Source organism: Clinocottus analis, unplaced genomic scaffold (assembly GCF_023055335.1).
Source record: "Clinocottus analis isolate CAN_PGR_092001 unplaced genomic scaffold, fCliAna1.0.p SCAF_7, whole genome shotgun sequence".
Classification (NCBI taxonomy): Eukaryota; Metazoa; Chordata; class Actinopteri; order Perciformes; family Cottidae; genus Clinocottus; species Clinocottus analis.
Genome location: NW_027176229.1, coordinates 16,856,624 through 16,881,636, shown reverse-complemented (window position 1 = coordinate 16,881,636; position 25,013 = coordinate 16,856,624). Strand labels below are relative to the sequence as shown.

Genomic DNA, 25,013 nt, shown 5'->3' with positions numbered 1-25,013 from the left:
TCAGTTCGTTGTACTAGACTAATGCACCAGAGTTTATTTGTACCTTGCAATTTACCTCAGCCTGTTTATGGATCTGGATTGTAACCTCCTTTTTTGTTTTGATTCTTCGTGAGCTCTTTAGGTTTTGTTTGTATGCAGCGTGACTCTTCTGGTCTTTTGTCTTTTGTTACTCAACGCTCTCAGTAAACTTTGGATTCAATTATTAGGTTTGAATATCCCACACACCCTAAAGCAAACAATCGAACCAATCCCTGCCAGGGTAGAACTGAGCGATTGTTATGTTAAACTGTAAATCATAGCTTGTTTTATAACAAAATAAGCCCAAAACTGCTGTATTGGGCTGTATTGAACACCGTAAGTAATATCTGTTTTGGTATGAGAAAATGAAAACGTCTGCCCTGTGATGGACTGTCGACTTGTCCAGGGTGAACCCTGTCTTCGCCCATTGACAGCTGGGATCGGCTCCAGCGCTCCGTGACCCTAAAAGAGAGGATAAGCGGTTTGGAAAATGGATGGATGGATGGTAAATTAAAATGTCACAGATGTGCGCAAATGTGCCCCAGTGCAAATTTTGGAGACCTCGCCTAAATGCTCTCTATACTAATCCTTAACTCTCTCACTTTGTGCTGCTTCACTTTATCAAAGTTAACCTTTGCAGAGAGAATGTTCACATATTGTGCTATGATTTGGGAGAAGATTAGACCTCATGGCTGCATCATTTTAAAGAAATAATCATCCTGAAAGTGCTTTTTTCTAGGACCTGAAACATTTTCATTTTTGCTGTGTTTCATTTTCATTTACTCTTAACCAATAACATATAGACTGATATTTACACATCTGAACAAAATCTGACATGTGTAGCCTTTTATTATAACACCAATCTTATTAAAATAGCTCTGGTGGTTGCTGGGATAGTTTATGTATGCAATTTTCAAGCAGAGGCTACAAATAGGTGGGTTTTCAAAAGTTGAACTTACTTGTGGAGAAGAATTGAAAAGGGCCACCTGGTAGTCTATGTCCTGGAACTTTGATTTGTCAAATGTTGAACTGTTGTGAGCAACCAAACATTTTCGAACACAAAGGTACATGAATATGTAAACGAAGATTAAGAGATTTAACATCTATCATTGTGAAGCAAAGAAACGTCATATGCCATGCCAAGAAGGGATGGGCCTGTATTGGAAAGCCACGACAGAAGAAACACACCCTGACTTCACCGGTGATACTCAATGTACCAGCCCAGCCCTGTTCATGCCATTAAGCTGGCATGAACAATACATACCATGTAAATATTTAATCACAAATAAGTTTAATCACAATGAGTTGATTCGTTGATCCACTTACCCGGCGTTGAGGAGTGTCACCATTTTAGTTATTAATTTAATTTACCGGAGCTTTAAACTACAGATTTGTGTTATAATATGTACGTGAAACAAGTAGAAGCACAGCCGAGGGTGTTCGAGGTCAGATGTGAGGAGTATGGAGTCAGCAGGAGGAAGTGTAGACTTTAGGCTGTGGCTGTTGGCTGTGACAGTCGAAGGCACACTCTGCACATTCCAACATTCCCAAATGTTTCCATATTAAAAACCTAGAAAAGAGAGACACAGACAGCGTTGTGTACGCAATGTGTCCTGAAGTCACGAGGGCAGAGACTAACATCCCCCTTCTGATAGTTAGAGCCAATAAGATGTTGGCTGAGTTTCTTCCTCCACCTGGGTTTTCCGATTTGACACTAACAAGCTTTCCCCGTTCCTATCTTCCACAGGGGCACTAATGACAACACCGGCTCATGTAACTAACAACTTTCGGGACAAAATGTCAACATCTACTGTTAATTTCACACGGGACATTAACAGCGGTCTCCTGGACACGAGTCCTGTGTTTGTTTGACCCCTCGTCATCCCCTCCCACCGGCCCTGGACTATCTTGTTCTTTAAACTACTAGTTGCTCTAATTTGTCTAATTATGACGCGGTTGGGTTTCACATTGGGATTAGTTGGACCATTGGAATCAGACGCTGATCAACCAATGATGTGCTGAGAGGGACACTGGGTTGTATATTCACATTTTCGTGGCAGCCATAGTTGTATTACCACACTTGTGTCACACGGGAAAAGTTTGTTTGGTTGAAATCTGCAACCTGATCGCTACATGTTGGCCATATAGAGTTCACCAACTGCAACAAGGACTTTTGTATTTTGATGTTTTGGCAACATATGCCAAAGGATTCATGTCTGTAAAGTCCCTCTGAATGGAAATGAATCGTCACAATTTGAGCTATTAGGTGTGTGTCCATTTTCCATTAACATCATTATACGTTTTAATGGATAATTGCCACACATTTTCTCCAACACACCTAATAACAACAGAACGTATTGAACTGTCTGACAAATGAACCTTCTTTTATGTCATTTGTATAACTTCAGTTCTGTAGATTGTGTTGTTGTGATACTGTTTGTTTTTTCACAATGGAGGTTCCTCTCTTCACTGCACTGCACTCCGGTGTTCCCTGCATACTTCTCACGCATACACAGCGTGAACATTTGGCTCTTGTTGAATTGCAATGGGCCACCAAACATTATGTAGGTCACAAACACCTACACAAAGACATTTAAGTTCAACATACCAAATGGAAACTATATAGTGGATGCCAAGAATACAAGGCACTAAAGCCCTCAGAGGAGAAACACACCTGGAATAACCCGGTGCTATACCTGTCACATTGCACAATAATTATCCATCTTTTCTAAATGGTGCATCCTTTTTTGTGAGATACAGGCCAAGAAGACATCATATATTCAGTGTATATAAGTATGGTGTTTGTTAGTGTGTGCATGTGTGTGTGTGTGTGTGTGTGTGTGTGTGTGTGTGTGTGTGCAAGTGCGTGTGCATGTGCGTGTGTGTATTATTTAATAGTTGAGGGCAGATTGGTATGTGTGCGTGTATGCATGTACGTGGGTTTTAGGCTAAAAACAAAACAAAAATGTGAGTATCAATAGAATGGGTGGTGTCATGTTTGTAAAAACAAAGTGATGGACGATCAGATGGAGTGGTGTTCTGTATTATAAATGATGGAGGAGGTTTGATTTTGAATTGAAATGTGTTGAATCATTAGGTTTTCCCAGTGGGTGATATGTATGTTATTACTTCATTTCCAGTTCATGAGGATAGTTTTCTTGACGATAGTTAGGGCCACGAGGAGGAATTGGCGGTTAGTTTTGTTTGAATGTATGGTTGTGATGTCTCCTAGCAGGCACAGTAAAGGGGATAAAGGGACGAGGCAGCCCAGGAAGACAGATAGTGACTCAGTTTTTTTTTTCAAAAATGTTGAACTGGTGTGTAGTGCCAAGTGGCCTGAATGTAGTTTATAGATTATCTATGGAGATTAACTTTTTTTATGGAGGTGATATTAATTAATTGTGAGGTTGAGGAAGGTAATTCTAAATGAATGTCATTTGTGTTACATTTGGATTAAATAGATTATTTGATTTGCAGATGATCCAGAAAGTGGTTGTTCCCGATGCCATACTTCTGAACCAAATAAGGGAATGGATCCAGGGTGTTGTTAGTGAACATGTGTTTCAAATGAGTGATACCTTTAAGGCCACCAAACATTATGTAGGTCACAAACATCTACACAAAGACATTTAAGTTCAACATAGTTTTAGCACATGTGATATGGAATATATAAAGTGGATGCCAAAAAGGCAAGGCACTAAAGCCCTCAGAGGAGAAACACACCTGGAATAACCCGGTGCTATACCTGTCACATTGCACAATAATTATCCATCTTTTCTAAATGGTGCATCCCTGAGGGCATTATGACTTACACTCAAACAAGATCACGGCCTGCCAAAAGCTAAATAATAGGTTAGACACATTAGCAATTTGAGATGTCACATGGTTTAATTTGAATGTGTTATAATCCAAATGAAACTTAAAAAAAGACAGGTGGACGGATCGGCTGTGGCTGTTTTTAAGATCACAAAACACCTAATTATAGAGAATAATTATTATCTTTATCACATTGTTGTCGTGTTGTTTTTAAACACACACAAAACGTGAAAACGTCTTATGTCTTTCTTCCTCGGGCTCGTCATGCTGTCTTCCACGGTACAGACCCTGTATCCTCTGGGTCCTAAGTCCCTCCAGGTTCTATTTCTTATGAACGTCCATTAAACATGGTTGGATACCGCACATGATGCACATGAAACTTCATTTTTTGATAAATCCCTATGACTTTTCATAGAAGTCCACTGCCTGTATTATAATAATGGCTAAGGTGACACGCCCCTTCAACTTGCTCCAACAACAAGTTGTCGACGTCCAAAGAACACTTTCTGAAACCCAAGAACCCGGCGCGGAATATGCGCGTAACTGTAATAATATAACAACGCTTTTATATTGTAATTTATATTTAAGGGGTTTCTATATTCTATATTAGTTTGGAATCTAACAAGTTTAATAACTTGCGATTTTAGTTAAAAAGTTTAAATCCTTTTTAAAAAAAAAATCAGAATAGTCATTTGGGTCAAGGCATTTTTAAATTAGCAAATTCCCGATTAATCTAATCACCAAATACTCTACTTATGGCTTTGTTCTTAGCATTGATATGGAAATATGTTTTTGTTCGACTCACACGCACAACTAATTTTCATGCCAGCTTTTTCACAATGCCGTGGAAGTTTTCACTCCAGGAGGTTGTTCGCTCTTGCTACATCTGAAATGCAAAAGGGTCTATATATATATATATATATATATATATATATATATATATATATATATATATATATATATATATATATATATATATATATATATATATATATATATATATATATATGTATATGTATATATATATATGTATATATATATGTATATACATATATATATATTTATATATATATACATATATATATGTATATTTATATATATACATATACATATATATATGTATATATATATATATATATATATATATATATATATATATATATATATATATATATATATATATATCTGCTGCTGAGCGATATGCTCTCTCAAATGCAGTTCAGAAATATAACTTTTGCATAAAGAGTTACATTCATTTTCTTTTCATTTATACTTTTACTACAGTTTTTTTTTTTTAACTGTTGGGTATTTAATGTAAAACCTGATGTAATCCATCATAATAGAAAGTGATCATCTTATATCCTCGTTTACGGGAAAGCTCGAGAGTATTGTTTGTAGTGCAAAACAATTTCCTGGTGCTGAAAGCATCAATGGAATTTTTGAGAGCTGATTAAATCTGTTGCGTGTGAGACGGAAAACAAACAAACAATTGTTTCACCAATCTGCAAAGAAATATATAAATGCATTACGAAAATGTAATAATGAATTATGAACCAAAATGTGTCCATATGTGAGAGATCATCTTCTCGCGGCCATTAGGAACATCGTAATTATCGTAATTATCGTCCTCTGTCGGATGTTTTCTTTACGAATAAATTATTTTTGCAGAGCATCTCGACAGACACGATCTTTGCCGTTGTACCGCCACCAAAGTTCAGAGAGTGGACTTTCCTCATTGTTTCATTTACCGTATGACACAAGGTGAAGTTGCCCAACAGGAATTGTCCTGCAGATGCGGAACTAGGAAGAAAAAAAAAAACATGCATTGTCTCAGAAACATTCCTGACAATCTTGAGCCTTTAATGACACATCAAGAGAGTATAAAAGCTCCCTGATCAAATAAGAGCACACACGCTTGGGCTCATCAAAGGTTACTTTACTTTGGTGTTGGATTATATTTGTTCGTAAATATTTTCTTAGTTTAAGTGATTTGACTAGTGCTTCACACAGTGGAGAATATTTGAGAAAATAATTTTCCAAAGATGAATTTCTTTGTGTGCCTACTGGTTGCAGTTCTTTACCTGAGCTTGCAATGCCAGGTGGATGCTGGTGAGTAAAACCTCTATCATGTTATAACGACACAGCTTTAAATGTATTCATTACTTGTTTGATTCCTAATACATTTTGCACTCCTATTTTTTGTAATGAAACTTTCCTCCAATATGTTTAAATTAATTGTTTATTGTGAGACTATATATATATATATATATAGTATATATAGTATATATATATATATATATATATATATATATATATATATATACATATATATATATATATATATATATATATATATATATATATAGGATCGTCTCAGAAATGCACTGGCCAAAAACCTCCGTAATAAGTATGAACAAGAAAATAAATTAAACAAAATGTATTTCATGCTTTCAGAATCCCATTTAAGCAGGAGTGCCCTTGAAAGGGCTGTGATTGAAGCCAAGGCCACAGTCGACTCGGCCTATGAGTACTCCAGGAGAGTGTGAGTAGCCTGCTGAATATATTCATTTCTACTTCGATTGAAAAATAAAATTGTTTAACACAAGTGTATACAATTTCTATTGAAGACTTTCTGACTGAACTCATCAATCGATCTGACCTCTTTATGCAGGAGCGTTGAGCGCGTGAGGAGGAATTCTGTGAGTCCGTCAGACATTCTTCGGTTGGTGAAGCAGCCGACTGGGCAAACACGTAATGCTGTGCGTGCTGCAGATTACATGTATAATGCCATTAAAATTGCCAAGAGGTCTTTGGAAAGACGTGCAAAACGCTCCATCAATGCCACAGGTGTTTATCCGTTACAGCTGAAATGTCCTGCAAACATTTCTAGATCTGTCGCAGCTGAGTTGCTAAATTTTTGTCTCTGTTAATAAGATCTCATCTCTGAGGAGGATCTGATGGTCCTTGCTGAGCTCACCGGCTGCTCTCCCAGACGGCGTCCCACTTCTTGCGCTACACTTACTAATTTAGACAAGTTTCGGACTGCAAGCAGTGTCTGCAACAACAGGTGAGGCAACATTTTATATACCTTTTCGATCAAGAAACTTTTTTATGATACTTTATTTTGGGTTTGACTTGGAACTTTGGTTACATGTTGTACCTCATCATTTCCCTATATTCAGTTTACTGAGTGAAATTCAATAAATTCAAATTCTCATGAAAGTAATCTTAAAAAAAGAGACTGTAGTATAATCATGGATTCATTTTTTACTTGTCTAGATATAATCCCCGCTGGGGAGCCTCTAACACACCTTTCGCCCGCTGGCTCCCTGCTGAGTATCAGGATGCAATCTCTCTGCCCAAAGGCTGGGACCCTGATATTAAAATCAACAACCAACTTCTTCCCTTGGTAACATACTTCAGAATATCCCCACAATGGGAAAAACAACACTTGCAGTTGAAAAAGTCCTTTTCACCAAGGTGCTAATTGTTCACATCCTGTTCTCAGGTCAGAGAAGTGTCCAACAATATTTTGCGCACAGCAAACGCTGATGTGGAGAGCGACCCACTCTACACGCACATGGTCACAATCTTCGGCCAGTGGACGGATCATGACCTGACCTTCACTCCTCACTCTCCTGTGATTCGCTCATACAGTAATGGAATTGACTGTGACAAGAGCTGTGAACGGACAGAGCCCTGCTTCCCCATTCAGGTCAGTGACGCGCACACACACACACATACACACACACACACACACACACACACACACACACACACACACACACACACACACACACACACACACACACACACACACACTGGATGTTAACTGATCCTCGTCATCTCAACAGATTCCCAAGCAAGATCCCCGCTTTGGCAAAAAATCGGAGGAGTGCATCCCCTTCTTCCGCTCAGCAGCAGCTTGTGGTTCTGGCAACTTTGGCCACGTGTTTGGTGCAAGCACCGTCCGTCAACAGATAAACGGGCTCACAGCTTTCCTTGATGTAGGTCAGGTGTACGGTTCAGAGGACGCCCAAGCTCGTTCCCTACGAGACCTCACCTCAGATAAGGGCCTGATGAGAGTCAACACACAGTACACTGACAACAAACGTGAGCTCTTGCCCTTCTCCAGCATGGTTACCAACATGTGTGCCACCCGAGCTCGCATTACTAATGACAAAAAAGCAAAGGAGGTGCCCTGCTTTTTGGCTGGTGAGTGGCAGTAAAAACACTGATGTACAAATGTTAAAAATCTTAAATCCATCACAAGCCTCGCACAGAGCTGACCGTCCTTTTGTCCTCATTTCATCTGACTTTAAAGGTGACGAGCGGTCCAATGAGCACATTGCTCTGACCTCTTTACACACACTGTTCCTGCGTGAGCACAACCGCCTGGCCCGTGCTCTGGCAGTCCTCAATCCTCACTGGAACGGAGAGAGACTCTATCAAGAAGCACGTAAAATCATGGGAGGATATTCACAGGTTAGAAACAGGTTTAGCTGCATGGACTACAGAAATATTGGAATGTCCTCACATGGTTTAATTGACTTAGTGTGTTTTCTGTCTTTTAGGTTATCACTTTCAGAGACTACTTACTTCACATTGTTGGTCCAGACTTCATAGCCAGTCATCTGTCCACCTACCCTGGTTATGATGAAAACGTGGACCCCTCGATGGCCAATGTGTTTGCCACAGCTGCCTACCGATTCGCTCATCTCATGGTTCAGCCTTTCATATTTCGTCTGAATGAGCAGTACCAGGAAAACACAGCTTACCCCAGCCCACTGCTGCACAAAGCCTTCTTTACACCGTGGAGGGTTACTTTTGAAGGTAAGGCCAAGGTCCTGAACTTGTTAGTCATTCCCTAAACAGAGAATGAATTCGATTGACCAAAATTACCAATGTGTTCCTCAGGTGGTCTGGACCCAATCATCAGGGGCCTGGTGGGTCGTCAGGCCAAGCTGAACACACAGGAGAACATGATGTCTGATGAACTGAGGGACAGGCTGTTTAAATTCACCAGCGAGTTGGCACTGGATCTGGCCGCCCTCAACATGCAGAGAGGAAGGGACCATGGACTCCCTGGTAGTTATTTAATCTTCATACCTATGTATTCTTTATATCTAAAGTCAATTTGACTTACATACCTAGGTACTTTGCAGGTATTACAAATCACACTCTTAAAACATGTCAACATATTCACTCTGTACAACATTTTTAGGCTACAACCAATGGCGCAAGTTCTGTGGGCTGTCACAACCAAAAAATCAGAAACAGTTGGCTGCCGTGCTGAAAAACAAAAAACTGGCCAAGAAACTGCTGGATCTCTACGGAACACCTGACAACATCGATGCGTGGCTGGGAGGAGTGGCTGAGCCGTTTGTCCGCGGAGGAAGAGTGGGACCTTTGTTTGCCTGCTTGATTGCCACTCAGTTCCAGCGGGTCCGCACGGGAGACCGGTATGTTACATCACGGACATTGATAAAGATGTTGGGACATTTGTGTTACCTTTATCTTTACATAACTAAGAGATTCCGAGACTTTAAATGTTACCAAACTGTACAATTTCAGACTTTGGTGGGAGAATACTGGAGTATTCACTGAGGCCCAGAGACGCTCCCTGAGGGATACCTCTTTCGCTCGCATTATCTGTGACAACACTGGCATCACCGAAGTACCGGAAAAACCCTTCCTTTATCGGCCTCGAGGGTCCGGTTACACCCAGTGCAAGAACATCAGTGCCTTTGATCTCAATCCATGGAAGGATGGTGGTGAGTTGATGTCCTGAAATATCACCTGACACAGTTGACCAAAGATAACAATTTCTGACATACAGTATATATGTTGAATGTACTAATTTCCTTTTTAATTTTCTTTCTTGCACAAGGCTCCCTTGGCCCCCCAGGACCATCAGGTACATCTACAACTTGTTCATAAAAACTTAAATTGAAAAGTATTACTTGAAAATACTGCAACGGGAAAGTCCTGTTGATATAATTGTACTTTCTAATTGCGTGTCTTTTTTTCCCGACAGGACCCAGAGGACCCCCTGGACCTCCTGGACCTCCGGGCCCTGTGGCGAAAGTGGCTTTCTCTGTGCGACTTGGCAACGACTTCCCCAAAACCGGCAAGCCCATTCGCTTTGTAGAGGTCCTCTACAATGGACAGAACAGCTATAACACTAAGACAGGATTGTTTACATGTCCGCAACCAGGTGTGTATGAATTCCAGTTCCACTGCACCATCCACAAAAAGGAAGCCAGTTTGGATCTGATGCAGAACAAAAATAAAATTCTGCACTCATTCAACACGCGGCAGAGCGGTCACATCACATCCAGTGGCAACGCATACATTAAGCTTGCCACTAAGGACATTGTCTTTCTGGTGGCCAACGCAGGGGGCAACGGTATGACCAAGGACTGTACATTCTCAGGGCATTTGCTGTTCACTGAGTAGGAGACTGCTCTTGAATAAGCTTTTGCTCCTCAGCATCCTCATTACACTGCCATAGGAAATCGGTTTTGACCACTTATTTAGTATATATATAGTATATCAACAGCACCGGTGATACACTTATTCTGCGTTTATCTTTTCTCAGGAGCAGAGCTATGTTAAGGCTTTATTTAATGACAAAATAACATCTTGAAAAAAAAAGTTTTTGAAATGGACCTTGCTGACAAAAAAAAGCATTATTTGATATTTGATGGTTGAAGATTTGGTGTTAGAAGAATGAATATTTGTAATTTACTGATACTTGCGCAAGTGTAATATGAAGGGCTGAGCCTATTCTTCTACTCTATTTTGTTATAATATGAACTACTATAAAAAAGAATGACACTTAATATATTATATTTTCCCATCCTTTTCTTTCAAATTGTTCAGTTTATTTTCTTTCCCTCTTTTCTGAAAATTATAATGTATTGTACAATTAATGAGTAATCCTCACATGAAGTACAAACGCAATAACTGTCATTTGTAACAGATTTCTTCACGATTGTTTTTTCCAGTTTGTATGTGAAAGTCACTTTAAGTTCGACACTAATAAATGACTGTTACACAAATCAACTACTGCCCCTCTGAATGATTTTTTTTATGATAATCAACAACTTCACAGTATCCGAACATCTGAGTGTGCAGACCCAGTTTGATGTTCTTCACCAGACCAGTAGATGGCACTGACATACAATCCTTATAGTCCTGAAAGCGTTATCAACCTGTAGTTTCGGATGAACTGTTCATCTTGAGGACTTAGTTGTTCTTGAAATAAATCTTTAAATATGTAACTTATACTGCTATCATTCACATCTTGATAAATCATGGAGTGGGATACGTGCTATAAACACAAGCGCTTTGAACTTTGTAAAAGTAAAAGCAAATAATCAAAACAATTTGATCGCTTGGAACTATAAATAAAGAGAATACTGTTCAGAAAAGATATTTATTCGTATCTACAATCACTAAATTTAAGAACTAACAACAACAGTTTCCCTTAAACCTCTTCAAAGAGCAACGTTTCTATCCTAAAAACAGGTTAAAGGTTCAGCAAACAGACGAGGAAGTAAGTTTAGGTGTGTTTCACCTACTGCTACATACCAGTGGGCATTATTAATCTTTTGAACCAACAACTGTTGTGTTCACCCAAAGAGATAATTATAGGTTTCATTGTGCAGTACAAATTACGGACATGCACGGAAAGGGTTCAACAAGTTACTTAGGCTCATGTCCACATGCACTGTTTGTATTGTTTACAGGAATTTGTAAAATTGTAATTGTAACTCGGGCCAGTAATGCCTTCTGCCAGACTTCCTTCTGACTCACTGGCATAGTGTTTAGAAAAAAGACAAGTTCTTTGTTTGTAATGTAATACAGAAGCTTGGTTTCGTTCCAAAAATGTTCAACCACATCCCTAATTGTTGGTGTCTTGTCATGTGTGAGGTGAAATACATAACTGTTCTATACAGGGTAAATTATTTGCTGATATTCATCCAATTCAACAGAAAACCAAATGTATAAAATGATGAAGGAACAGATAACACATACCAAGCCTCGAGAACACTTCAAGAACAAATCATATTAGATTTTATTTTCTTGAAAAAATTTTTTTTAATGCCAAATCACAACAGATGCAAATGTTTGATTTAATTATGCTTTAATAATAACAAAAGAGGCTGTAGGTGGTCACTCGACCTTAATTGCGGATGCCAACACCTTCCGGGGGGATCAGCATCCAATCCTAAATAAGTGAACAAACAAACAAAAAGGAGCACAATATATGGCGATAGATGGGAGACCTGGCGGGCCGCATTAGCTTGTGACGTGTACTGCACAGAGGAGAAGAGGGACGGGAACCAGCTGCTGCGTCTCCACACACACACACACACACACACACACACACACACACACACCCACACACACACGCACGCACTCACGCACGCGCGCACACACGACCACGCCCCTCCTGACCTCCGTGGACACAGTGCCATCCACATAGAGGGGCTCCGGGTGTCCCATGGGAGCGGGGGAATGCTGGAGAGGACGAGCGGCACACGATACCCCATTGTTTAGTTTAGCAGTCACTGATTCCCCCCTCGCCTCCTCCCTACAACACACGGGCTGACCGTCTCAGCGGGTTAAATTGATTAGAAAGACGTTTGTGGTTTGACTAATCCCCCATTTTCGCCCCGACTCTCCGCTTCACCAATTTAGAAAAGCCACATTTAGACGGGAAAGTCCTGCGGGTTGTGATGATAATCACGGCCGAGCCCGTGGCACCTGTGGGGCTGAAGTGGACAGACGCCTCGGTGTGCTGTTATAATGGATACCGTGATGATTTTCTATTGACTTCATCTGTTTCTCTCATAAATGCACAGCTTTTAGCCAGCTTAAGTTTCTCGACGGATAAATAAAGTAATGATAGGCTAAAGTTAAAAATACAGCGAGGTGAAGCGGGAGATATAATAACTTTAAAGCAATTTGAACGGCGCGCTCTCCATTTAAGGCGTATTTAAAGAAAAAAAAAAATCTGAAATGAATTTACGCAACATTAAATTAAAAAACAGTTCAACATGTGATGACATCAGAAACCTATTTGTCCCTGACTCATGACGGGAACACCGTGTTTGGTTTCTTCATTCTGCCCAACATCTAATAGCTCAAATTAAATGCTTGGGTGTTACCATCACACACACACACACACACACACACACACACACACACACACACACACACACACACACACACACACACACACACACACACACACACACACACACACACACACACACACACACACACATTATGAGCAATGCGTGTTAATTGGTGCAATTAAAGTGCAGTAAAGTTCAACGTTTAAATGAATATTTTCTCCTCAATTAGGCCTTTTAAGTTTTGGAGAGGGACCGTCAGAACCGTTGATGTCCTGTACATGACCAATACATCTGAGTCGATTACCTGAGTTTTTTTAAAACAAGGAATTTAAACAACTCTGCAGTGCAGTGTTTTTTTGTTGTTGTTGGAAGAGACAGTCGAAGAACCAATAAAATAGATACAAGCAGCGCATTTTAAAGAGCGCACGTCACTGCATTTCAGTAGAGGAATTTCATTAAAATGTGTCATCATATATGGATTTTTCATGCTTAAGTAGAGCTGTCAATCAGTCAGGGGAAGTGTGTGAGGGACACGGCGACAGGGCGGAGTCTCGGCAGCATGGATTCCCCAAGAATGCTCTCCGAATTGGGGGAACATCTGACTTTGTCCCGCGCAGGCAGATGGTGGGCTGAGGCGGGATCCAAGGGGGGAGATTTACTTCCATTGTCCAGGCGCACAAACTCTACACAGAGACAATAGTATCGGTAAGGGGCAGAGAAGCTGGGTTTGAAAAAACACTTTTCTTTTCAATGCCAGATGACCAGGAGCGGAAATTATTTTTTTTTTGTACGTAATAAAGAAAAAAAAAGAAGATATATTCGTTTTGTTGGAACTAAACACAAAACCCATTTTGGAACTGATCATTTATTTAGGCTATCATTTGATTCATGTAAAATGCGGCACCTTTGAATGCTCATTGACATTCAAAACTTAAAAAAATGTGCTTGAACAATACACTTTTTTGGTTCGTTCTAGTTCGTTCCAGCCTTTTAAAGCTGAAAATCATGCAACTAAACATCTTAAGAAACTTTGTCAGATCCAAAAGTACCACTCTCATACCAAGGCATTAGTTCTTTCCTTGCCAAATTACGCTTGAAGCAACTTATTTTTTTTTATGAGCGTTATTTCTGATCTCATGACCACTTTGACCAGATATTCTGTTGTATTGATTAGGAACTCTTTTCGTGCACTGTCAGGCATTTGTCCAAACGCCAATCAGAGTGCAGCCCTGTCTGCTGCTGGCGGAGATTGATGGACCAACCAGACGGCCATTGTTGCGGCTGACACTGATGCGATGCCTCCTAAGCGGAATCACTGCGTTCAAAGGAGCAGACGGTCGAGCCTCTGAATGCGCGCATGTCGAGAGCGCACTTGTGTTAGATTTTGACTTGAATGAATAGAACAAACAGGATTTGCTGTACAGACTATGCAGGGCAGCATGTGGAGGAGAATGGAAACCCAAATTTCCACAAACACTCAGAGATGAATGATTATAAAATATTTCACTTTTTGTTTAAAATTCTGGATAATTTTGAGACTGAATAATATCGATTGCAAAGGTCCATCCCTCCACACCAATACAAAGGGTAATTTCTATCACACCACAATTAAAATCCTCCATGTATGCGTAAACTATACAGATGCACGTACAGCTTCTGCTATGAAATGTGTTCAATTCCCTTCAGCATCATCCTGGCACAACTTGGTGTGTGAAAAGTTTGCTGCACAAGTCACTGGTTGGATGCTGAGTCTGGCAGAAGTCCAAACAACGGATGCACTTTACACCAATGAGAGCATCCATTTCAACAATCGGTCCCCCATATGGCACTAAGGCCCCTCCTCCACGCTCTATCCCGGCAGAGGGTCTCATTCATGCTTCAAGACAGCGGTTCACTCCAAGCTTCCTGGCCCTCGGATCAACTGTTTTGATCCGATCTGGCCCTCCGACAAAGGAAGACTTTCTGCGCGCACATATTTGAAAGAATATTTCCTAACGGACTCGCACTGAACTGCGTGAGGAGTGAGCGCCACGAGCAGGTGACCATTTGCGCTCGGACTGACGCTGGAGATTTGCGCCTGGACAATGCTCGCAATTAGTGTGGGAATATATCTGTTATCGTCGTTTCAGCCTTTAAAGAAAGTGTGCGTGGATTTTTAACCGAAGCATCATCGTCACACAGCGTCGGTCATTTGTTTTGCAAAGCTGTGGAAGAGCGCAGCGCCTTGGGTGGACCTTCTGTTGTTTGCCAAAGTGCTTCAGCTCTCCAGCTCAGTTCATTTTTTTCTTAAGTTCAAAAAAAGTGCACCGAAACGCGCAGGACGGGGCTTAAATGTTCGGGATCCAGGAGCATCTGATGCGAGAAGTGAGCGGATTAAAAGAGAGAAGTCTTGGGGAGGAGATGGATCCGGTCCGGTCGTGGGTGCGTAATGTCGGGGTTGTGGATGCGAACGTAGCGGCGCAAAGGTACAGTACAAAGCAGCTGATCCACTGACAACAACTTCTCACCGTTATTTCCATCAGTTGCGTTCAGCTGGTAACAGCATCGCATTTATTTTCGGAACCCGCTTCACGAGTGCAATATAGTTTATAATGATGAAGATTGAACATATGAGCAGGCGTCCGTACAAACTACTTGTTGCAAAAGATGACACGAGTCCTCTTCAAAGATGTTTGTCCCCAATTTATTAAAGGTCGTTAATTATAGTGTAAGAGCTGTACACTGCATATTATTTGAGTTGTTTTTAAAGTACACGGCGTTATTCTGCACAACAGGAAAGAAGGCCCACACTGCAAAAACCTAAAACTAATAATAAAAACGATTAGACCTAAACATAATGTCAAACTAGGAGCAACTGCTCAGATAATTTACTCTTTTGTGAATTTACATACTTAGTTCACACAATTCAATTTAAGATAATTTTTTGAAAACCTGAAAGTGACTAAAGCTGAATTTCCTAAACCAGTTATTTTAGTTGATGGAGCTGAAACACACTCTTCAGCGGCCGCACGTTATGATTTTTATTCCGTTTTCTAAATGTTGAATTAGATTTGTTTTACACAATCCCCAAGATGTCCAATCACCATCTCCATATTTACTTTTTTTTTTCAAACACAAACACCAACCGACACACTGACACAGCGACACACACACACACACACACACACACACACACACACACACACACACACACACACACACACACGCACACACACACGCACGCACGCACACGCGCGCGCTCGTCGTGTCCAAAGTTTAGAGAACAGTATTAAGTCAGAAAAGCTGCAGCAGTGAATTCCAGAAAATAGACTCGATCACACAATAGTCTTAAAAGCCAGTTTAGTTTTTAGTAGTGATACAATAGCGTTATTTGAACTGTATTTAGGTTATTTGATATCATGTGGTATTTTATTATTGTTACAATGTAATTATAAATAACTCGATCGTAATATTGTACACCCCAAAAACCGACACACAAACTAAAAATACTTCGGGAAAAAATCGCTCATTAATTTTTTTTCAAACGAAACGTTTAAGAACCCCCCAAAAAAATCACCAAAGAACTGGTCAAGTTTCTCAGAAGGTAAAATACAGAAATAATTCCCATAAAAACACACATATGCTTACATCTTTAAGTTATTTAAATTCAACAGTCAGTGTGAGTAAACTTATTGCCATTACGTTTTTAACCAAGATGCTCCCCTTCAGTCCCAAAGTCCAAAGTTAATTTTATTGTTGAATTTTTAGTTTTCAAGCTAATTCAGTTTAGTTTCTAATCTTGACAAGTAAAGTGGTATTCAAGTTATGAAAAAAATAAATATTTATAAATGATCTGGATGTGTTTTTTTTGCAGACTATTACTGTTTATTGTGTTGATAAACTGAAGGCCTTCATTTGAAAGGCACTTTCTAACCGATGGGAAATAAGGGATTTAAAAAACAAAATCATGTAAGATTGAGTGATTTTTGGCATGCAGAGGAAAGTCCTGTTTTATTTTGCTTCATTTAGATTTGAGAAATACTTTCTACTACCAATGAATACCATGTTAGAAGTTAATTTAATTAGAAATACCCTTTACACTGATATGCACTTCATCATAACACAATGTAAATGCCTGTGGAGCTGACTGTCTCTTCCTCTTCTGCCCTCAGTGGAGTCGCTTTGTCAAGAGCTCATTTTGAGAAGCAGCCGCCCTCAAATCTCCGCAAGTCCAACTTCTTCCACTTTGTCCTGGCTCTCTACGACAGACACGGCCAACCTGTGGAGGTGGAGAGGACTGCCTTTGTGGACTTTGTTGAACATGACAAGGTGTGTTAATATTTCTGAACGCCTGTCTGCCTTATTGATTTTTTGAAGATGTCATCGATTCACTGTCATCTTTTTAGTTCCACCTAAAACCATTCAGCCGGCCTTGTAACATCTGAAAAACTGTGAATGACCACAACATTAAAATGTATTTCAGATTTAAACAGGTGCTCAACTGGATTCTCTACATCCTCTGTAAAGCAAGGCATATCGAACAGCTGACGGCTACATGTTTACACAAGCTCTACCCTCAATGAGCTGATGATGTGGGATTGAAAAAGAATATCTAATGACTAATTAGCAGCTTGCCTCATTAGGAGGACATCACTACTTTTTTAAAATGCAAATGATGCTTGCTCCTGTTAAGTTATACAGTGAACTAATCATCAAAGTCTCTTTTCCTTCATGCCCCCCTTCCTATACTCTAAATACAGCGGCAAGGGGGGGCTGGATTCCTCAGGTTGGACAAGAGCAAAATAAGGAAGTGTGCATGGAGGCAGAGTTAGAAAGGGACTAGTGCGGGCCTTGTGCCCCATGCTGATGGATGTTTCTGCCTTGTGCTGGGGGGAGAGAGAGCCTCCTAAACTGGCAACAGATCTCCCATGTGAGAAAGACGAGAGGACACAAACCTGTCAGCTGAAGTTCAAACATAGTTTTACTATGAATTCCATGGACAGGGAGGGATGGAGCGGGCGGGCATTAGCACTAATGCCAGGGCGGAAAGCTGTCAGCGTGCTCCCCTTTGTGCCACACAGGCCAACGTAGAGCAATATGGCGGCAGTGGGGGAGTTCATTTTCTGCATGGTTAACCTGGCATCTGTTTTTGCTTTGTAATTATGCAGAGGTAGAGTGATGGCAAGGCGAGATAAATGTTCCTCTGTGTATATCCACAAAACTTATGAAGCTAGGCATCCATCTATCACCCGACGTTAAGTCTCAATCTCAACTTTGAGTTTATGTTTGGACCCCTTTTACTTTCCAACTTATCTCCATGCATCTTAATTTCCCTCACTTCTTCTTCTCTCCTCACAACTGTCTCCTCTTCCCGGTTTCTCTTCTCCTCCAACCTCCTCGTTCTCTCTCCTCTCCGGCACACGTCTCTGTGATGCCAGCCTCCTGGGTTATTGGACCAGAGAGCATTCCTTTGAGACCACTTAGAAAGACCAGTAGAGGTAGAAGAAGAGAAAGAAAGAGGGGGAACAAGAGACAGTGGGGGGAAGAGAAGGAAGAAGTGAGGAGCCAGTGGAGTGCCTGGGGGAGGGAGGGATAGCGGAAAGGAAGTTTTTCTGTCAAGGTCGACTGCTGCTCAGTCTCACATACAGTACTTTCCACACTTTGCACACACACACACATGTGCATATCACCATGCCGGTGCTACCTTATTGCCAGGAGGACCACTGCATTTGATCTTCAGCTTTTAGAAGTTTGCATTAGACATGATAGTTCAACCCCTACAAAGAGCATCCGACTCAAGGTTAAGAGCTCAGCTCTCGAACGCAACGCAAGGTCCCACATGGGCTCTGAGCCTAAAACCCTCTGATCTCGATGCTGCTGTCAGGGAAGGGCGAGCTGCAGGATTAGGAGGGACTCGCCGTGCTTACCACGGCGTGGGGATGCTCAGCTATACTTATGTGTGCCTCACAAGTGCTTAATGCTTTGCGATTGTTGGTCTTGTCTCTTTCCAAGGAGCAGACGGGAGAAAAGACCAACAACGGTACTCACTACAAGCTACAGCTCCTCTACAGCAACGGTGAGTCAAGCACAAGTTCTCCGGTTATGGGCTGATTCTTTGCCCTTTGAGGAGTTTGATTTTGCGTGTAACATGAGGTCAGCGGTGACACCTTTCCACTTCAGTGGTTTTCCTCCACATCCTCACCTCGCCTCTCCTCTCTCAACTCATAAATTATGTTCACCTCCATCGTCTAATCACCAAGTTTGTACAATTCAATGTTTCGGCTTCGCAAGGAGCCACTTCTGGGCGCACGCAGGGAGAAATGAGGTACATGTTGCCCCCCTCCTCCCCTCACTCTCCAACTCCTCCAACCCCCCATGGTGCTTTCACATCGGATCGGGGATACACAGAGAAATTCGGTTCCCATGAGCCACTGCTGCCCCTACTCTGCCATCGCAGTGGCACCCATGGGAGAGAAGATAAAAGACATGTTCCAGAGCAACCCCCGTATACACCCACCACACACACACACACACACACACACACACACACACACACACACACACACGCACACACACACACGCACACAAGCACACCAACACCAAAAGCACTTCCTCTGCATCCCCTCCTCTCATCCCCATCCCCCAAGCGATATCAAAGGCATCTCAATCGAGACTTTGATGAGAGGAACACATTTTGAAAGCGATACTCTCCAAAGTCTCTGAAAAAAAATCCTTGGGTAATGCACTATTTTCTCAAGAAGCAATTCATTACATGTCGTTTCCCTATTTTGTGTGATTCACTGCGGAGATTTTGAGGCATCCAGAGGTTCAGGTGTTTCTGTAAATCTCGCTCAGACACACACACCTGATTAAATAGAAGCGGGAGACCATGCAAAAGGACATTCACCCTTAAATTAAACCCTTTAACAAACTGTTCAGGCGCCATTTTACCTGTCACTCATGTAAACATCGGAATAAATCACAAGTGAACCGAGAACCACAAAAAAAAAGAGCTGCTTGACAAATCGTGAGAACGTGGTTGTAAATTCTGGCCTCTAAGCTGAACATGACTGATTATCATCAAACATCAAATAACTCTCAATCCTCTCAGAAACCACCAGAGAGAAAATACGAACTGCATGCCAATCTTAGTCCTCCATGTTAGCTGGACAGAGCTCAATACTTTTTCTGAATGCTTTTCCAGAGTTTGAGATAAAAATAGATCGTCATAAATCTTTCCATTTGATTTTGAGAATCCTCAGCACCATGTATGTTTTTAGGAGGTTTAAGAGTTTACGTGCTGTTGCTTCATTTATGGTTATGTAGTATTTTAGAATTAGGGTTGAGCGTGTAACTTGATCTCTTTTCCCAGTTTCCATTTATCTACAGAACAGAGGGCAAGAGATCATCCGTTCATTTTACTTCCCAAAAACGCACGCCTCAAATGCTGTCTGTAAGTTATTGCTAACGGTCCATTTCTGTTTTTGCAGGGGTTCGCACGGAGCAGGATCTTTATGCACGACTTATTGACTCTGTCACTAAACAGGTTGGTGAACTCTCAGCTGTGCATGACTAACTGATTCTACTGATACATGAGACTGAATCTACATCCTTGTTTCATCCTCTCAGCCCATATCATATGAAGGACAAAACAAGAATCCAGAAATGTGTAGAGTTCTGCTCACACATGAGGTTATGTGCAGGTGAGTCTAACACACACAGACACACACTTGTCCGAGTCACTCACACCTTCGCCCACAGGGAAGAAATATAAATATCATTACCGTCTGTCCTCTTTCGTTTTCTCAGTCCGCTTGAAAAGCGGTTTTAGGACGATACTTGAGGCTCTAAAGTTGAAAAAAAACTACAACTTAAACTACAAGTCTAGTCTATCTATCATCATCCTTGTTACAGTGGTAGCCCCCTGCTGCTTTCTGCTATAACGCTGCGTGTCCCAACATAAGCTCCTGTTTCTTCTTGGCACTCCTCACTCTCTGGCCTGTAGTTCTGCAGCTACAGCTGACAGCAGCTGACACCCTTTCGGGGAAGAATCTGCCTTTCCCTTATTGAAATATAACTCCAGCACGTCGTTTTAGCCAAGACATCCCATTTGAACTTTGTCAACATGTGATGCAAGTCCACCGGTATATTTCCAATGTCTCAGTAACAAAGAGTTGCTATAAAAGCAAGTTTAAAAAGTCCAATCATGATTTAGGGAGCAGCAGGTTTTGCTTAATGATTGGTGAATAGAGAAAACAGGTGAATTCGGGGTTATGGATGGAGAAGAAGCTGAAGAGAGCGGTCTGGATGTGGGGCAGTGACCCAGGCTTCGAGGGCAGCAGGGGGAAGGATAGGGGGCTGGGACATGAGGAGAGGGGCTAAGACGGAGTGGGCTTTGCCATTGTGTAGCCAGCAGATGCCCGAATGTGACTCACAGCTGGCTAATAACAGAGCCGAAGAGGCAGAGGGCAAGCGTCACAGCTGGGGAGTGAGGCCGTCTGACAGGGGGGCGGAGGGGGGCAGGGCAGGGCCAAGCTGGGACACGAGAGGGGTGAGGCGAGGTGTAGGGGTGGCAGATGGTTAGGGGTGGGGGCACTTTTGTTATGCAGCGAAGGGGACTTGGGAAGGGGGGAAGAGGAGGGGGGGGGGCTGGGTGGCCAGCAGGCTCCTCGGACAGGACTGCTGACGAATGGTAGGATGTTGTGAGACGGTGTGTGCGTGTATGTGTGTGTGTGTGTGTGTGTGTGTGTGTGTGTGTGTGTGTGTGTGTGTGCCTGCATGCGTGCGTGCGCAATGAGGCTGCGTGGGGGTTGAGTTTGATTTCGAAATCAATGTGACAGATTGCCGGGCTGGCTTTTCACTTTTGAATGGTCTCTCACTGTTTGTAGGGTGTGTTGTTGTACCTTTTCTTCCTCTTTTATTCTTTTGTCTACTCCTCCCCTCCCCTCTCATGCCTCCTTTGTGTGCTCCTGGATCTTGGCCTCCACTGCCGCAGAGTAGTCTGGGCCTGTGGACGTAGATGGGCCAGACAAATAATGACTCCTCCTGTTTAATTTGTTTTTTTTTCCTCCACTGACTTTTTCCTCTTTTCGGTCTCTTTTTACTGCCCACTCAGCCGCTGTTGCGAGAAGAAAAGTTGTGGCAACCGAAACGAGACGCCCTCTGACCCAGTCATCATTGACAGGTAATGAGATCGCAACACGTCGCACACAGTGTCCACTACCTTGAACAAACACCTCTTCATACTAAATGTTCAGCTTACCCTTTCTTTGTATGTATCCACCTACACACTCACAAAGACAAAGAGGGGGAGATTGTGCGTTGATGTGAAGGTTGTTGTGGTGAGATCTCCCTAAGCAGCTGTTGCATCTACACAAACCAAATGAGAGGAGTAGCTACATAATAGGAGCTCCAATTACAACACATTCATAAACAGATGAATGTGTACAGTGGTGTTAATGTTTGTGTGTGTATTTCACATGTACATTTAAATGCTTTTAATGCATTACTACTAATATTTAACAACGTACAAATAATTGCATATAACATATAAAATATGCGTCTATGTCTGTCCCCCATGTGGTTCTCTCTCTTCAGTTCTGTTGATCTATCTTCAGCCTCCTGGGATTTGTTTCAGTTTGGCCACTCATTACGTTTAACAGCCAACATTGCACCTGAAACCTACAAAAAGCGTTAGATTTTTTGAATCAGAAGCATGTGGATCTTCTATAGCAGCAGACAGGCTGCCATATGTGGTAAATGTTCACCATGACAGCCAGTTATCAGGCTTTAAGGCGGGTGACCCCCGCAGTAATCAGCGTGTGTGAGGGCCTTCACGTTCGAGGGATTTTGGAGGTCTCTCGCTGTCTGCCTGGCATTAACCAGTGTGATGAATGCTCGTAAGCAGACCGCATGTGAAATACTTTTTCTGTGATGTCATAAACGCAACCTTCGTCTCCTCTCGCTCCTTATCCCTCTCCTTCCCTCTCTCCTTCCCTGCAATCGTCTGTCGAGAAAACACTCACTTCATATACGTCAAGGACCCTTTTATTTCCCCTCCTCAGTTCAAGCTGGCTGGCTGTTGACAGTGTGTCTCGAAGGATCTCCGCCGAAGATAGTTTTCATATAACGGAGAAAATCGAGGGCTGTTGTCTGTTGAATTTTCCCAGAATACCTTTGAAACAGCTGCTTTTTCCATTTACTGTAGCACATTACACTCCCAATAACCCACTCTGCACTCCGGTCATACTTCCTCCTAACATTTATAAAGCTCCTCAAAATTTGGCGGGCTGATGAAGGTACTGTGTTACGTATCTCTTTGTAAGTCCTTGTATGTGTGTAAAGACTAGTGTGAGTCTGTGAGGGTTGATTTGAATGCAATCATTGACCTACTGTACTCTCTAATCACACTGGGCACATCCCGTCCTGTTGGGGGGATTCTCTCTCTTGACTAGCCTGCAAAATCCTCTCCTCAGGGAGCAGCCTATTAGCAGCCAGTTAATTTCTGATAAGCCAATGGGATTTTTGCGTGGCCCTATGCCCTTTTATCCAACTTAATGCGCACTTTTTCTTTTGACTGCATGCATGTACACCACACACTGAAAAAGTCAAAAGACTGACAGATGTGTGTGTGTGCTCAGAGGATGTATATGGTTTGTGTGCACAAAGACGGATGTATATGTTTACGTGTTTGGGAATCCTCGCACGTTTGTATGTATATGGTTGTATGTGCGATTGTCTATGTGTCTTTGTGGCCCCTAGTTTGACCTTTTTCCTCAGTCACTGCTTGGGTCTTAAATTATTCATGTATGTGTGCAACCTATGTGCATTTGTGCATGTGTGTGCCTGCAATGATGTGTATGTGTGTGTGTGTGTGTGTGTGTGTGTGTGTGTGTGTGTGTTTGTGTGTGTGTGTGTGTAGGAGACTGTCTGTTTCTGTGGCTCCAGTAATCAGCCTCCTGCTCCCAGCCCCAACACCTGTTCTCCAATTAACATGCAGCGTGCTGGGGCCCACTCGCTGCTATCACACCAGCCACTGCTTTCTATTCTTTTTCTTTCTCCTTTCCTTTTTTTTTCTTCTCACTCTCAGCCCCACGCTCCCTTCTTCCCCGGCTGGCCTCGTATCTGTACTTCTGCACACCCCTCTCGTTCTTTTCCGTGCACTCTCACATGCTCCTACTCTTCACTCCCGATTGCTTAGTTCCCCTTCTCCTCTTCTTTTCCCTTCACGTAAACCATACCCCCCCCACCCCCCACTTCCCTTTAGCCTGTCTAATTTTGCCATAATTAGGCGGTGTCATTAGGACACCTAGCCAAGCACAAGGGAGTTTGCAATTCCCCAAACGGCCCAAACCCCCTCTTTTCTAATCTCCTTTCCATATTGTTTCAGTTTTCTCTCCCCCTTCTCCTTCTGCTGCTGCTGCACCCCCATCCACCTCCTCTTCCCCCTAATCCTGATTTGAGTGAAAAGAAAAAAAAGGAGATCACAGCTGATCCATAGGGAGGGTGGAGGGATAGAGGGTGGAGGGACCGAGGGATGAAGAGGGCAAGGGCAGTCGTTGACAAAGAGATGACTCTTAAGTTGCCGATGGGAGAGAATTATCTAATACCCTGCTGCCTGCTGTGTCTAATAGTTTTACAATTGTCTAATCTTAACACTGGTGAACTGCTATACTCACAGGCCTAATGTGACTTTTCTGTTTGGAGAGTGTCTTATCTTTGACTGACGGACTGGCATGTTCTCTGATTGGTTTGATAATTGATCAATAGACCGATAGATAGATTGATCTCTCCTGGCTCATCACCATAAATCTTCACTAACTTGTCAAACTCATGCGGTCGATGTTTCAGACGAATCACTGACAACAATTTTGATCATCAATTAAAAAAGTTCAGCCACAAAGTAAAAATATGCTGCATTTTCTCTGTTGTTTAGCCCTATCAGTAATCAAATTATCTTTATACATCTCTAAAATCTAATATACAATTAGACCTATAATACTAATATTTTCCCCAAATCCTTTCATTACTTAAAGCTTCTCTCTTCTGAAA

The 25,013-nt window shown here is 41.9% G+C and overlaps 2 protein-coding genes across 2 annotated transcripts in view; both read left to right on the top strand.

The window, feature by feature from the left end:
- Positions 1-5,811: 5,811 nt before the first annotated feature.
- On the top strand, positions 5,812-10,902 carry LOC137779279 (eosinophil peroxidase-like). The gene is made up of 14 exons (XM_068566901.1): positions 5,812-5,943; positions 6,289-6,376; positions 6,506-6,681; positions 6,769-6,901; positions 7,114-7,243; positions 7,343-7,549; positions 7,689-8,049; positions 8,159-8,319; positions 8,409-8,667; positions 8,752-8,922; positions 9,059-9,296; positions 9,409-9,608; positions 9,725-9,751; positions 9,872-10,902. The coding sequence occupies exons 1-14, from the start codon at positions 5,877-5,879 to the stop codon at positions 10,291-10,293; spliced, it is 2,640 nt and encodes an 879-aa protein (XP_068423002.1). The 5' UTR covers positions 5,812-5,876; the 3' UTR covers positions 10,294-10,902.
- A 4,326-nt stretch (positions 10,903-15,228) lies between these two features.
- The window catches only part of ebf2 (EBF transcription factor 2), a 28,073-nt gene continuing 18,288 nt past the window's right edge, over positions 15,229-25,013 (top strand). Inside the window, exons 1-6 of the mRNA XM_068604761.1 lie at positions 15,229-15,448; positions 17,135-17,291; positions 18,975-19,038; positions 20,453-20,508; positions 20,592-20,665; positions 22,078-22,146. Coding sequence (XP_068460862.1) covers positions 15,315-15,448; positions 17,135-17,291; positions 18,975-19,038; positions 20,453-20,508; positions 20,592-20,665; positions 22,078-22,146 — 554 coding nt within the window. The 5' untranslated portion in view covers positions 15,229-15,314. The remainder of the gene's footprint in view (positions 15,449-17,134; positions 17,292-18,974; positions 19,039-20,452; positions 20,509-20,591; positions 20,666-22,077; positions 22,147-25,013) is intronic.

Bases quoted from the DNA above. Each gene is read 5' to 3' on its own strand.
- LOC137779279 (XM_068566901.1), top strand. From the start codon at position 5,877: ATGAATTTCTTTGTGTGCCTACTGGTTGCAGTTCTTTACCTGAGCTTG. The intron at 7,550-7,688 runs GTCAGTGACGCG...TCATCTCAACAG, and splicing joins AGCCCTGCTTCCCCATTCAG to ATTCCCAAGCAAGATCCCCG. The intron at 9,609-9,724 runs GTGAGTTGATGT...TTCTTGCACAAG, and splicing joins CAATCCATGGAAGGATGGTG to GCTCCCTTGGCCCCCCAGGA.